General features: G+C 37.3%; 1 protein-coding gene across 1 annotated transcript; it reads left to right on the top strand.

Moving 5' to 3' along the window:
* Nucleotides 1-1,695: 1,695 nt before the first annotated feature.
* SEH1L (SEH1-like (S. cerevisiae)) lies at nt 1,696-12,351 on the top strand (the record flags this gene model as incomplete). The annotated part of the gene is made up of 8 exons (XM_009867637.1): nt 1,696-1,746; nt 2,761-2,907; nt 4,252-4,463; nt 5,673-5,771; nt 6,794-6,934; nt 7,240-7,397; nt 8,059-8,209; nt 11,766-12,351. Coding segments are annotated over 8 exons (1,149 nt in total), but the record flags the coding sequence as incomplete, so codon positions are not given.
* Nucleotides 12,352-13,121: the final 770 nt, after the last annotated feature.

Here is a 13,121-nt window from a genome sequence, read left to right as displayed (position 1 = left end):
GGCCCGTAGCGAAACTCGTGCGGTACCGGGGCGCAGCGGCGGAGCTGTGGAGCCCCGGTGCGTCCACTCACAACGCACGGTTTTTATCTGTGCGCGTGGGCACAGGCGCGGGCAGAAATCACGTTTTTCCCGAGCCCTTGCTGCAGCCGCCGAACAGCCTCAGATCGTTGTGGCTCCCGCAGGGCTGCTCAGTCTGTTGATTCAGCTGAAAGTCGGTATTTATTGGAGAGCACAAAGCGAAGCAGGCGCTATTTCGTAATGAAGTATCCGTAAGCTAAAGGCTGAAATGTTCTGCGTGTGCTCTGGCAGATTAGGGAAACTGTAAAATACTAGAAGCCTTAATTTTACGTTCCATTAGCGAAAACGAAGTAAACAAAACGTTAATATCTTCTCCCATTTTTTGTGCATAGTGAGAAGATGGACAAAAATTAAAGAGTTATATGGTTAGATTTAAGAAATGTACTTTTCAGGGATCACTTAGGTCTTTTGTTAGGCCAGGTAAATGGTTGAGAAAATTGCTTTTATATAGAAAGCTCTGTCAGGTGTAGATCGGGCTTAAAAGCAAGCAAGCCCTTTTTCCTGACTGCATGTTAAAAAGAAATGGAAACCCAACAATAACAAAAACCCCTCACCATCTCCCAAAAAGTCAGCTAAAACCAAACTGGCCTGACTATTTAAAACTTGCAGCCTAACGAGAATGTTCCTAAGAACATGCTGAAGGGTAGGGAGCAAGCTCTGTTCTTTAGCGGTACAACATTATTCTCCAATCCTCCAACTAGAATTTTATAACACGTGTAAAACAGCGATGGCTTATCTGGCATAGGACCTATTTTCACTCCGTGATCCCTGCAGAACAGCAGTGGGGAAGAAATTATGAAGTTGGGCCGTAATGAAGACAATCAAGAGTTGTATTAGAGGTCCAGAATGGCAAAAGTGAGGTGACTTTCAGTAAGATTGTATAGGGAATGAGTGACAAACAGGAGTTTGTCACACAGTTTTCTAGCGATCTGGTTAAATTCACGACTTCCTTCACAATTTTTCAGAAGAAAAGTCTTAAACGTGATAAAGTCATATGGGAAATCAGGAGAAAGCAAGGTTAAGTGACTTGTGTGTGGTTATAAATCAAGGCAGAAATATAGAAACTGAAACAAGATCCTTTCCCCCCCAGTTTAGTTTTCTTCTTGCTGTCCTGCTCGGTCTTTGAGATGATTGCCAGAAGCCACATCAGCGACTAGATTTGAGCATATGCCGTGTTGAGGACCACAGGCTTTAGAATGAAACTGAGTAGTGTACTCAGAGAAGAGTGAATGAAATTGTAATAGTTTTTTTCTATGAATAATGTATTGTTTAAAAAAGATATACTTCATAAACCACAGGCTTTAGAATGAAACTGAGTAGTGTACTCAGAGAAGAGTGAATGAAATTGTAATAGTTTTTTTTCTATTAATAATGTATTGTTTAAAAAAGATAGACTTCATAAACAGTGGATTTTGCAGGTGCATGCCTCTTCTCTCTATCTGTAGTAGGGATATTTTCAAGGTCGAGTGAAGTGCAGTTGTGTACTGAGCCATGTAGAGTTTTCCACCTGAAAATGTTCAGTGGTGTATATGTATTTTTTTTCTAATTACTGTGTTTTGCAGAATTACGTAGTAAGCTTTGTATACAAATCACATGACTGTTTTGATTTCTCAATAGGTCTGGGACAAAAGTGAAAATGGGGATTGGCATTGCACTGCCAGCTGGAAGGTTTGTGTTTATAAAAATTACACAGTTATAACCATCATTAACAAATCCTTTGTTTTTGAAGAAACATACTTAGTTTTTGCTGATTTGTAGAGTAGATATACTTTGGTTGTGGATCTTGTATTTCTAAGGTAAAATACCTTTTCTCTGCTTTTCTAAACATCTCTAATGCCTCTCACTTAAAGCAGAGGTTGGCAGGCAGTTATACTGGCATACGTGCACATTACTACTTAGTTATGTGGGCAGACTTTGTTATTAGTAAACATAGTAGTAACTGATGTTTAATGAGTTGGAAAACAGTATCTTCAATATTAATTGAATATTTCCTTTTTGTGTATTGTAAGACTTCAAAAAAAAAAGAAGGAAGAGTTCTGATTATTAAATGTTACATCTGACCTCTTCTCCCCTTCCCCCCCAACCTTTCTGAGAACTGCATCATGTAGACACTCTGCTTCATCAGGTTAATTAGGACATTAATCTTCTGAATTGTCCTTAAATGTGTGTGCAGCAGGATGACAAAGTAATAATCCCTGTAAGTGGAAATGCAGATGAAGCTTTTGAATTCCCATTCTCTGAAGAAAAGCATTAGGTTGATTAGGTATGAAAGAGGAATTTCATGTGAAAAAGGAGAAGTAATGATCTGCATATGCTTTGGAAAATACAGGCAAGCTGGAAGTAAGCATGGCAGTAGTTAAAAATTGAAAACAAAGCTGTACTTGTGTCAAGGCAGAATCTTGGCTTGGAACTTAGGTTTTAAAGGAGTAATAAATAATGCCTTGAAATATGCTTGTAACAGTTACCTTTTAACCATTAACTAGCGGTAACAAAACTTTGTAGGGCTTATAGGATGCAACAGTTGCTGTATAACTTTGAACTTTATAAAAGAACATAGATTTCAATGGAATAGTCTTACTACTTCCTAGAATTTGCTTCCCGCAGAAAGTCATGAAAATGTGCGATTGATTGGACTGATAGAGTAAGTATGTTTCCCTGTAATGTGTTGGTTTTATCTTGCAGACGCACAGCGGATCTGTGTGGCGTGTGACATGGGCCCATCCTGAGTTTGGGCAGGTCTTGGCTTCCTGCTCTTTCGACAGAACAGCAGCTGTTTGGGAAGAAATAGTGGGGGAGTCAAATGATAAGCTCCGAGGCCAGAGTCACTGGGTGAGACTAGCATATTAATTATAGTTTCTGTATGTTCTTACATAAACAGCCTTACTGTGCCTTGTTGATTTGTTTGCTTATCGTAGTGGGCTGACACTTTAAACTGTTTAAATTCCAGTGTTCAACTGAAGTCTAAACATGAACATTGTTCTAAATACTGGAAATTTCTGGTTTTGCAATGTATTTTTATGCCTGAAACAGAGAAAGCACCATGTTTTCTTCTGTTAATATAAAATATTCCTGGGTTTGCTTATGTTTTGTTAATTCGTGGCAATATTCAGTTATCGAGTAAGTGTTTTTAAAGGATGCTGGGAAAGCAGCTAAATTGCAACATTCAGGCTGATTAATGTCATTACTATTGGTGTTTCGTGATAAGATATTCCCTGGCAAACAACTTGCAGACCTGAATTCCCATCTACAGCAGATTTAAAGCTTTGGGGTTTTTCTTCTGTGACAAGAGCTCTTCTGAAGCTGCCTCATGCTGTTCTTTTTTACCTTTCAAAAAATATACCACATTTTTCAAGGAAACAGTTTGGTCAAAAGTTTTCTGGGTAGCATTTAATCAAGGGAATTTCAGATCTAAACATTATTTTGCAGTTATTCTTCATGTGTAATCTTATATAACTCAGTACAATATTCCTGCCACTAATGTTTTATTTTATTATAGGCTGCTAAAATATCTGCAGTTTTCTGCTTTCTATCAAAGTTTTCTAACGTTAAAATACATAATTGTGAAGACTTGGGTTGTCGGACCTTTGGCATCCAGTGGAGTATAAAAGCTGACTTGCATCTGCAGGAGGCAGTTGTGATGCATAGTTTTCAGCTTTCTTGGCAGGAGAGGAGACAACTTGAAAAAAAAAATACAATTTTCTCCTCTTTCACCCTAGCTAATCTGCCAGTCCCACTTTCTTATTGTTTTGATGCTGCTGTTGGAAAGTGCTTTGTGGTAAACTTCAGCAGCACTGGAACTAGAAAGTGGTATTGCTAGCCATCGTAGTTAACGTTGTCACTGGCTTCAAACTGCCAGTGGCCAATGCTTTTGTATCTTATGCTTATGTTACACATTGGTGTTTCGTGGGTTTTTTTGGTTTTTGGGTTTTTTACTGAAAAGCATAATCTAAACAACTCTTTGGCGTCATAATTTTGATACTATTGTGAGTGTATCTGTTGGTGCTTGAAATTGGCATCAGCACAGTGATCTGTCATTTCTCCAATTCCTTAGTGTATAAAGATTTATTTCTATTTTTCTTCTTTTAGTTTGTCAGACTTTCATTAGCCTTTCTCGGCGTATATTCGATGGGAATTTCTAGCCTTTACTTCAGGACTTCCTCCTTTTCTTTGCAGGTAAAGAGGACCACTCTAGTAGACAGTAGGACATCAGTGACAGATGTGAAGTTTGCTCCCAAGCATATGGGCCTTATGTTAGCAACCTGTTCAGCAGATGGAGTTGTAAGAATTTATGAAGCTCCAGATGTGATGAATCTCAGTCAGTGGTCGCTGCAGCATGAAATCTCATGTAAGCTAAGCTGCAGTTGTATTTCTTGGAATCCTTCAAGGTATGTTGTTAAAACCATAGGTTTTGCTTTGTCTGAAATTTTGTAGAATAAATCCTAAAATGTGTGTGGAGAAGATTGGTGTACATTACTCAGTTCTGAAAGAAAGCTACTAAAATTTCTTTTAATAAAGCAAGTTTGGCAGAGCCAGAGAAGTGGTACAAGAAGTCTTCTTGTGTTCTGTAAGGAATATTCCCAACTTAATTATTTTTAGCAAATAAGGACCTAAAGAGCTACCAGAGTGCTCTTTATCTATCCCACAGCTTGGCTGGGATTTCCATAGGAGAAAGTGTTTATTACAAAGAGACAATTCCTGTTTCTTACTTCTTTCAATAAGAAAGATGTTGCAGTAAGTATTAAATTTGATATCTCTAACAGGGACCACACACCCTTGCCAGTGCAGCAGAGTGCTAGGAAACCAAGAGTCTTGCTAGCACAAGTACATAGCCCAAGAGTTGTTCTTTTTCTTGTATCCTCAGGGGCTCAGTGATACACTTAACCTTCTTGAACAGGAAGGAATTGGAGAGAAGTGGGATGGTTGTGTAGTCCCCACCCAGAAGAACACATAAACGCAGAGGTTTTCCTTTGCTTCCCATCTCGCAATAACAGGAAGGGAAGAACCATTCTGAGCTGAACTGCTTTGGTTTCTGTTTGTCCAGAAGCACTTAATCGCTTTCCCTTTAGACGTAGTGGTCTGTGTCCTGCTGATCCAGTTATTCTTCTATTTGTTAGTAGTAGTCTGTGCTGAAGGTTCAGAGTACAGGCTTTCATGTTAATGCATGGGATGGGGTTAAAAGTTGATTTCAAAACTAGAAATCATCTACAGTTAGGTTTTGTAAACTATCTTCCAAAACCTGAATGAAATTCCACTAAATCAATCCCTAAAAGTACTGCAAAGAATACAGATTCTGCTGTGAACCTTGTGGCAAATACGTGAATAAAATGAATCCTGCTCTCTGGGAACATCAGTTTGAAATGCCAAGTAATGTTCACTAGTGATTTCACCTTAGTGGGTGTATAAAGTGGGCTTTCCAAATGGAGATTGTACTGGTAACTGTAAATAGCACTTACCTGTGTTTCCATGTGACTTTTTTTTGGTTGTTAGTGTTTCTTTTTCTTTATAGGTAATGTTATTGAAATTTAAAAAATGGCTTGGTGTCCTTTCTGCAGAATCGTTTATAAATGTTAACAGTATTTACTTTCACCTTCTAGCTCTCGAGCACATTCTCCAATGATAGCTGTAGGAAGTGATGACAACAGTCCAAATATATTGGCTAAGGTTCAAATTTATGAATATAATGAAAACACCAGGTATGCTAAATGACAATATCTAACATTTGTGGGATCTTACAGTTTGTAATATATGGCCTTTTATTTTATTCCTGTCCTTAGATGTGAAGTAGTAAATACTACTACTTCATTTTGTTTCTGAGCCATTGGTTGGGAAAGGAGAGGGAGACCTCAGAATGTAACTCATGTTAACAGACATGATATCAATAACTATTCTATCTTGGTGCATAAGTGCATCTTAAAGAGAGAATTGTTGTTTCTGCTTCTACTAATTTACATGATTAATTCTGCACAAGGAATTAATAGTTGAAAAATAGTTGAAATAGTTGAAAATTTAATTGTGTCACACTAGGCATTGTTTTGTTTAAGGCTATTGGAACATGCTTTTAAAAGCATGTTTGTAGTGACAGATGGTCCTGTGAGTTACTGGTGCTCTGTGAAAGTTCAGTTTGTACAGTTAAGAATTTGGAACAGAAAAGACCAGGAAGTGTGTGCACAACCACTTCCAGTTAAATGATGACGGATGACTGGTGTTTTGTTCAGGCTGATTGGTGTGGGAAAGGAGCCAAGGTGTTCTGTGGATTTATGCCTGGCTTCAGATAATGTTCTCTGTGCATTAATAATAAAGAGAAGTTGTTGTAATTTGCCTGGTGGTAAATAAGAAAATGAAACACATACAGATAGCAGTCTGCTTACAAGTACAGAAAATGTAGTGAGTTACAAATTCTCTTTAGATCTGTGAATAGAAGTACCTTTTTATTACCATTTTCCAAAGACAAAAATTTTTTTTGTAGTTGAATTTTTGCTTTGTTGTATGATGTAGCATACTGTTGTTAGCTACAGTATTTGATGTATTCAAATTCTGAAGAAATCAGCTTGTCATTATTACTTAAAATTAAATTTATGTTAAGAGATTAATTGTATTTTTGCAGATCTCATAATGAGTACTAACCCCGTTTTCCCTGTTCCACTATATCTGGTTTATATATCTACATCACTGGTAATTTTGATGGCACTAAAGGTTTATTTCTTGTGCTGTACAGGAAATATGCAAAAGCAGAAGCTCTGATGACAGTCACAGATCCTGTACATGATATTGCATTTGCTCCAAATCTGGGAAGATCCTTCCACATTTTAGCTGTAGCAACCAAAGATGTACGAATTTTCACACTAAAACCTCTAAGGTAAGCTTAAAATTAGGTTAGTTTGGTATAATGTAGTGCATACTATATATACTCTTACTTTAATAGCATCTACAAAAGAAAAATAATAACCTAATGTATGCAGGATTGTTTGTAGCAGCCTTATTTTTAAGATGACAAGATAGTGAGCAAGTCTGTAATTTTGTCTGAACACCTCTTAATACTCCTAATTGAGTAGCAATTGTTATATAAACTCCTTGAAAGATGTAGTCCTCTCCTTTTGTCATCATGTTTAAGCCCAGACTTCAAACAGTTTTGTGCAGAACTGTCACTTTTCTCTTAAACAGGAAAGAGTTGACTTCATCTGGAGGATTAACAAAATTTGAAATCCATATTGTGGCACAGTTTGATAATCACAACTCCCAGGTGTGGCGAGTGAGCTGGAATATTACAGGCACAGTGCTTGCCTCCTCTGGTGATGATGGCTGTGTTAGGCTCTGGAAGGGTAAGGTCACCCACCTGAAATATATCAGCTTAGTAGTATGCTCAGTATGCTTAAAGAATTTTAGATGAAAATAATTTTGGAGTCCAAGATCATTTTAGATTTGTGAATAATAGATTTTTATATATCTTTTTACATTTCAGAAAAAGGAAGTAACTTTCTGTGCTAGAACACTTGCATGCTTTAGGCTGCTGTGAATAGTTGTTACAGTACTCTCAAATTGTTTCACCAGACTGGAACTATGTAAAGGTGTTAGTTTTAATATTAACACATGTACTGCATTACTGTATTTGCTTGCTGGCAAACCCAGAAAAATCTACATTCAGTCAGTGGTCAAGCAAACTGGCTTTTTTTTCTGTTGAAATTTCCTAAAGCAACAACAAAAACCCCCTGGCAGTTTCCTCATCTGTTCTCATTTGTTTCTCAGTATTTTAATAAAGGAAACTCAGTCTTGCTACTAAACAAAACTGAGTTTTAAGTTGTGGGTGGGCAGTGAATGTCAGGCAGCTGAAGGGCCAGTTCCTCAGCAGTTTGGAATTTATGTGTTGGTGTTGAAGTTCAATTCTCATTCACACCAGGTGTGTAACAGTTGAAACATCATAATTGTATCAAAAGCTGAGCTTCGGAAGAGAAACTAACATTTCTTATATATCTGCACTTGCAGCTAACTACATGGACAACTGGAAGTGTACTGGTATACTGAAAGGTAATGGGAGTCCAGTGAATGGTGGTTCTCAGCAGGGAATTTTTAATGCCTCTCTAGGTTCAGCCAATACAAGTCTACAGAATTCACTAAATGGATCATCTGCCAGCAGGTAGGTCAATTAGAGAGACTGAATTTCAGTAAATGGTCTTTTCTCTAAATCTTCTTAATTTCACTTAGCTTTCATGTTTGTTTTATAATACTTTTTTTTTCAAAGTGCAGTGTCGTTTATCGCATGAATACCTCTACAAGCTCTTTTAGTTTTGCTCTGTGATGGTGTCTGTTACGCCAGTGTTAAGAGGAAAATGAACAAAAGCGTAAGCCCTAATGAATCATTCTGTATAATTAAGCAATATGAACAATTATTGTATCTTTTAATCCTTTCACATTATTAAAAATAACTTTTCTGAAGTTGTTTCAAACAAGGAGAAACTTCATAGTGCTGTGTAACTGCCCTTTTGTTTTAGATGCATGTTTAGAAACAAAAATCCCAGCCACAAATTCTGTTTCTTCGCTGGGATAATGTAGCAGAAAGGAAATAAAACCATAATGTATGGTTTCAGTCATATATTATTGTTGGTTTACTTGCATTTTTGCAGGTGTAACATCGATTGAATATTTATTTTTTTAAAAAATCTTCCTCATGTGGCATTCTTATTGCAGATTGATTTGCTTTCTCTGTTATATTTTGTTCTGTAATAATTGCTGGTTAGCAGGTAAATTTAACTGCCTCTTCTGAAAACCATTTTAATTTGTGCACACCGAAGTCTAGAAATACACTGACCCCCACATTAGTACGTACAATTAACTTTGCAGGATGTGTCCTCTGCACGGACTAGATGCAGCCAGGACTCAGAAGCAGCAGCTTCTGAGTTTTGCATCCACCTTTACTTTTTTCAAACACCTTGGGATAGCCACCGTTTCCATCCATGTGCAGCTTCTACTATGCTTTTTTTCCCCCAGTTTAAAGTGCTCATCTCCAAAGCACTATGACAGGTTGCTTTTGGAGAGCAGCCTTTGCCCTGTCTTCAGCAGTTGCTGGTGGCTTCCAGCTCCCTAGCTCCCTTCAACAGAGAAGGGCGTTCATGTTTTCCTCACAAGCTAAGTGGGAGAGCAAGGGGTGGCAGTGGGCCAAATCTCCAGCAGGAAAGGAGGCCAAGAATGATTCTGGTTGCCTGGTTTCAGGGGCTGCTTACAGTGTGGCAAAAAAAATGCTGAAATGAAGCCCTGTCTTGGAAACATGATACCCAAAGCTATACAACTTTACTTGGGCTCCTGTAGGGAGATAGAGGCTGTTTTATACCTCTTGAGCATAGGGTGGGGTTTCACAGTCTCCTTATCTAAGACTGTGCTGCTACCAGTGAGACTGCCCTACTCCACCCCACCCCACTGGTGGTTCTTCTCATCTCCCCAAAGCTGGGAGTAAGCCACTGTGAAACTTGTAGCATTATTTTGGACATCCTCCATTGCTCTGTATTTTGAAAGTGTTTTTTTTTTTTCTTGTTTTGTAATATACTATTCTTGGCTTCAATTTGAAATTAAGTTTTTGTTACAGAATTAAGTCCGTAGCTGTGGAATTTCAGAATATAACGTGTCTTGTCCTAGGGTTGAGCCCTGCTACTATAAAAAAAAATATGCACTTTACTACATGTTTTCTTTTGTAATCACATTGGCTTGAAATGTGAAAACACAGTTGCTAACTTTCGTTTTAGTGTATTAACACTTATAATAAAGATTCATGTACTGACATTTGACTAAATTGGCATGCTACGTGGAATTTATTTTATCTTTGACTCTATAGGCTGTGTTTCAGAGTCTATACATTTAAACACTTAAAACAGCTAAAGCATAGGCAGATGTGGAAAACTTTGTTAAAGCACCATCACCAAACTGAATTTGTAATCAAAATCGTTTCAGAACGGATGATGTAGATTGGGAAATAGGTTAGTAGGTCTATATTGTTGTGTTGATATAATTGTGTGTCTAGATTTATGATACAATTTCCATTCTCCATTTGTATTATGTCCTTTTTAACAGAAAGCAGAGCTGATACCAAGCTAACTGGAGTAACTTTGGTGTTTTGCTGCTTGTTGCATGCACACAGGAACGGAAAACGAACTCCTTTTTCCCCTCCCCAACGCCGTTTGACCTCTCCCAAGACACCAGCAGCCTGCTAACTACTAAATGCTATTCAAAAAGCCTTTTTAAAACACATTACGTACGTTTTTTTGTACTAGCCTGCACAGTTTGATACTGTTGGAACTCCTGTTAGAAAATACTTGGAGAGGATTCTTGTTTGGAAAAAAAACACAAACAACAACTCAAACCCCAAAACTTCCATCAAAATTTTTTTGAAATCTTGTCAAATTAAAAGACTAGTTCGTGACTAAAAATGAGAATTTTTGTCCTTGATTGGGATGGGAGGAGGGAAGAGACTATTAAAATAATTTTCATTAAAATTGTTTTGATAACTAATTTGTTTTGCATTTCATAGTGTTCTGCATTGGTTAAGATTCCTAAATATCACGTTTGTAACTGCTTTGTAATATATGAGACTGTTAGTTTTAAAGGAGTAAGAAAACTGTGTTTTGACAATTGTACAGATGGAAGCTTTTAATACTTTGGTATTGCTTCATTTATACTTTAGTATGACTTCAAATAAATGTTTTGTAAGTGCTGTCATACTTTCTTCATCCTAAGAGGAATATTTTTCCTGAAATGTACTTCTACGTTCCTTCCTATGGTAGTAATTCCATGGAGTAACTAAAATCTCTAAGCATAGTATCCTAAGAAACACAAACACTTGAGCCATACAAAGACTGAAACCAAAATGCAGCGTATAAATTGTCCCATAATTTCACTGACCCTACATAATTGTTCCTGTATGTAAGTCCACAGAACTGTAAACAATACAAAAAACATCTGTAGGTTTCTGATATAGTAAAATGCACACGTATTACGGGTAAGTTCTAATAAAAACAGTAGCAAAATGACATGAAATGGCATAATTCTGAGTCTTGCATTCACCGGGAATCTTAAATTTACTCGGAGGACTTTGCAGAAATGTGTAAATACATACCAAGACTGTATTTCACTGAAAGCAGTTATTCTCTGTAAATGTATATTATTAAAGTATTGTAAAACCAATTTTACGTCTATTCTAGAAGTGCTGTGAGGTTGATCTGAACTAGATACATATCCAGAAAATGTACTTTAATAATATTTAATGTATTATATTTTGTGTCACAAATGAAGCGTTACTAAAAACTTAACAAATCACAGGAATTCTGGGAGAATGAAAGCCTGTTAATAGTTGTGCTACAACATCCTTTAGCAATCTGTTCTTCTGTAAAATTGTATGCTGGGCTTATTATTATTAGGGTATTCTTTTCTATGAATTTCAGTGGAAAAGATTGTATTATTTTATTTTAAAGAGCAGTTTCCAGATTTGCCTTGTTTTGAATTACAAGCCTTGATTTTTGCTATTATGTTCTATTGGTTTTGGCATGGATATACTAAAGCCTTTTTTTTTTCCAGCATGTCTTTTCTCCCCTTTGGTTCTCCTTGTATTTACTACCTTTCTCTTTTTCTCGTTTTGTTTTGTTTTGTTTTGTTTTGGTTTTGTTTTGTTTTGTTTTGGTGTTTTGTTCCTTTCTTAATTGTTTCAGGTATTTCTTTCCCCCTCTGGACTCCCCACGGGCTGGATCGAGATGGTCCAGTCATGCCCAGCTCCTTCCTCCTCCTCCTCTGATAGAGCACTCTTGCGATGCTGACACTGCCAGCCTTCAGTATCCTCACCCTCGCAGACGATGTGTATCTCGGCCTCTTAATCTATTACCTGAGAATGAAGGGGTTTAACATGTTACTTTAAATAAACTCGGAAGGGCCTTATTCTGGTGTTTGTGAATGCTTCCGTTTCTGGCTGCCTTTGTATTTCTTCTCCCATACAGAAGATTTGAAAACATTTGGGAACTTCATGCATGTTTTTCAAAACAAACTACAACATTTGGAATGTTATTTGTGTATCAAAGGAACATTTTAATCTGTGCCCTTTGAACTATGGCAACATGTACAAACATCATTAACCATGGGCTGTTTACAGAGTAGCTGACTTCAATGTGCCTGTCCTTTTTATTTCTTTTAAATTTCTTTTGTATTTGGAATCAGTTTATATGTTCTCGATTTTTATTTTTTTTTGTATATTGCACTGACACATGTGAAACATTCTCAAAATTAAACACGCTTTTGAGAAGTTGTTGAGTAACTAAAGGATGATATGGGATCAACTCGTAAAAGAAACACAACCATTCCTGTGTATACTGCAGCAAAATAGTTTTGGAGTGTTTGGTTACTTAAGAATTTTCCATCCTGCTGTATAAATATTTAAATTTTGTAATGGTGGTTCACTAATAAACTTACTCTGAAATGTCTGTATTAGTATGCTTTTTATTTTAATAGTTGTTTTTGGTTTTTTTAACAAGCTCCTAAACACGGAGCTCTTTTGATTAATTCTCACAGCTTTGCTTTTGTGAAGTTGTGCCATTCTGCACATGTGGTTGTTACATTTTCGTGCTGTGGGGTGTGCTCTGACTTTTCTCCTGCATGTGTTGGAGGTCTGCGGAGAGTACTAGAGTTGTCGGATTTCAAATTGTCTCATAATTCTTTCCTAGTGATTGAATATTCCCTTAAGAAAATTTGAAGAAATAGCACTAACTAACTTAAAAGCTGCCTTTTTTGATGTGTCAGCCCAGAAGCGTTACTGCTGTGGATCATCTGGCACTGACTCAAGCTTTGGCTGCTGTGAGACAGGCAGGAGGACAGAACCTGATGTAATTGCTGAGGGTGTTCAGCAGATCTTAGAGGGAGGAAGCATAAAGGTGGGCTCTGTGTAGCAGAAACCTGAAGTGTAACTGTGTTTCAGCGTGCTTCAAAATGGGCTTCTGCTACTTCCCGGGCTGGACAACGGCAGGCAATGGAGAGGGCAACTTGCGTTTTTCCAAAATGAGAGCAGATTCCTGTGAGTT

Source organism: Apaloderma vittatum, unplaced genomic scaffold (assembly GCF_000703405.1).
Source record: "Apaloderma vittatum isolate BGI_N311 unplaced genomic scaffold, ASM70340v1 scaffold27844, whole genome shotgun sequence".
Classification (NCBI taxonomy): Eukaryota; Metazoa; Chordata; class Aves; order Trogoniformes; family Trogonidae; genus Apaloderma; species Apaloderma vittatum.
Note: the sequence above shows the minus strand (reverse complement) of the source record. Positions and strands in the feature narration are given on the sequence as shown.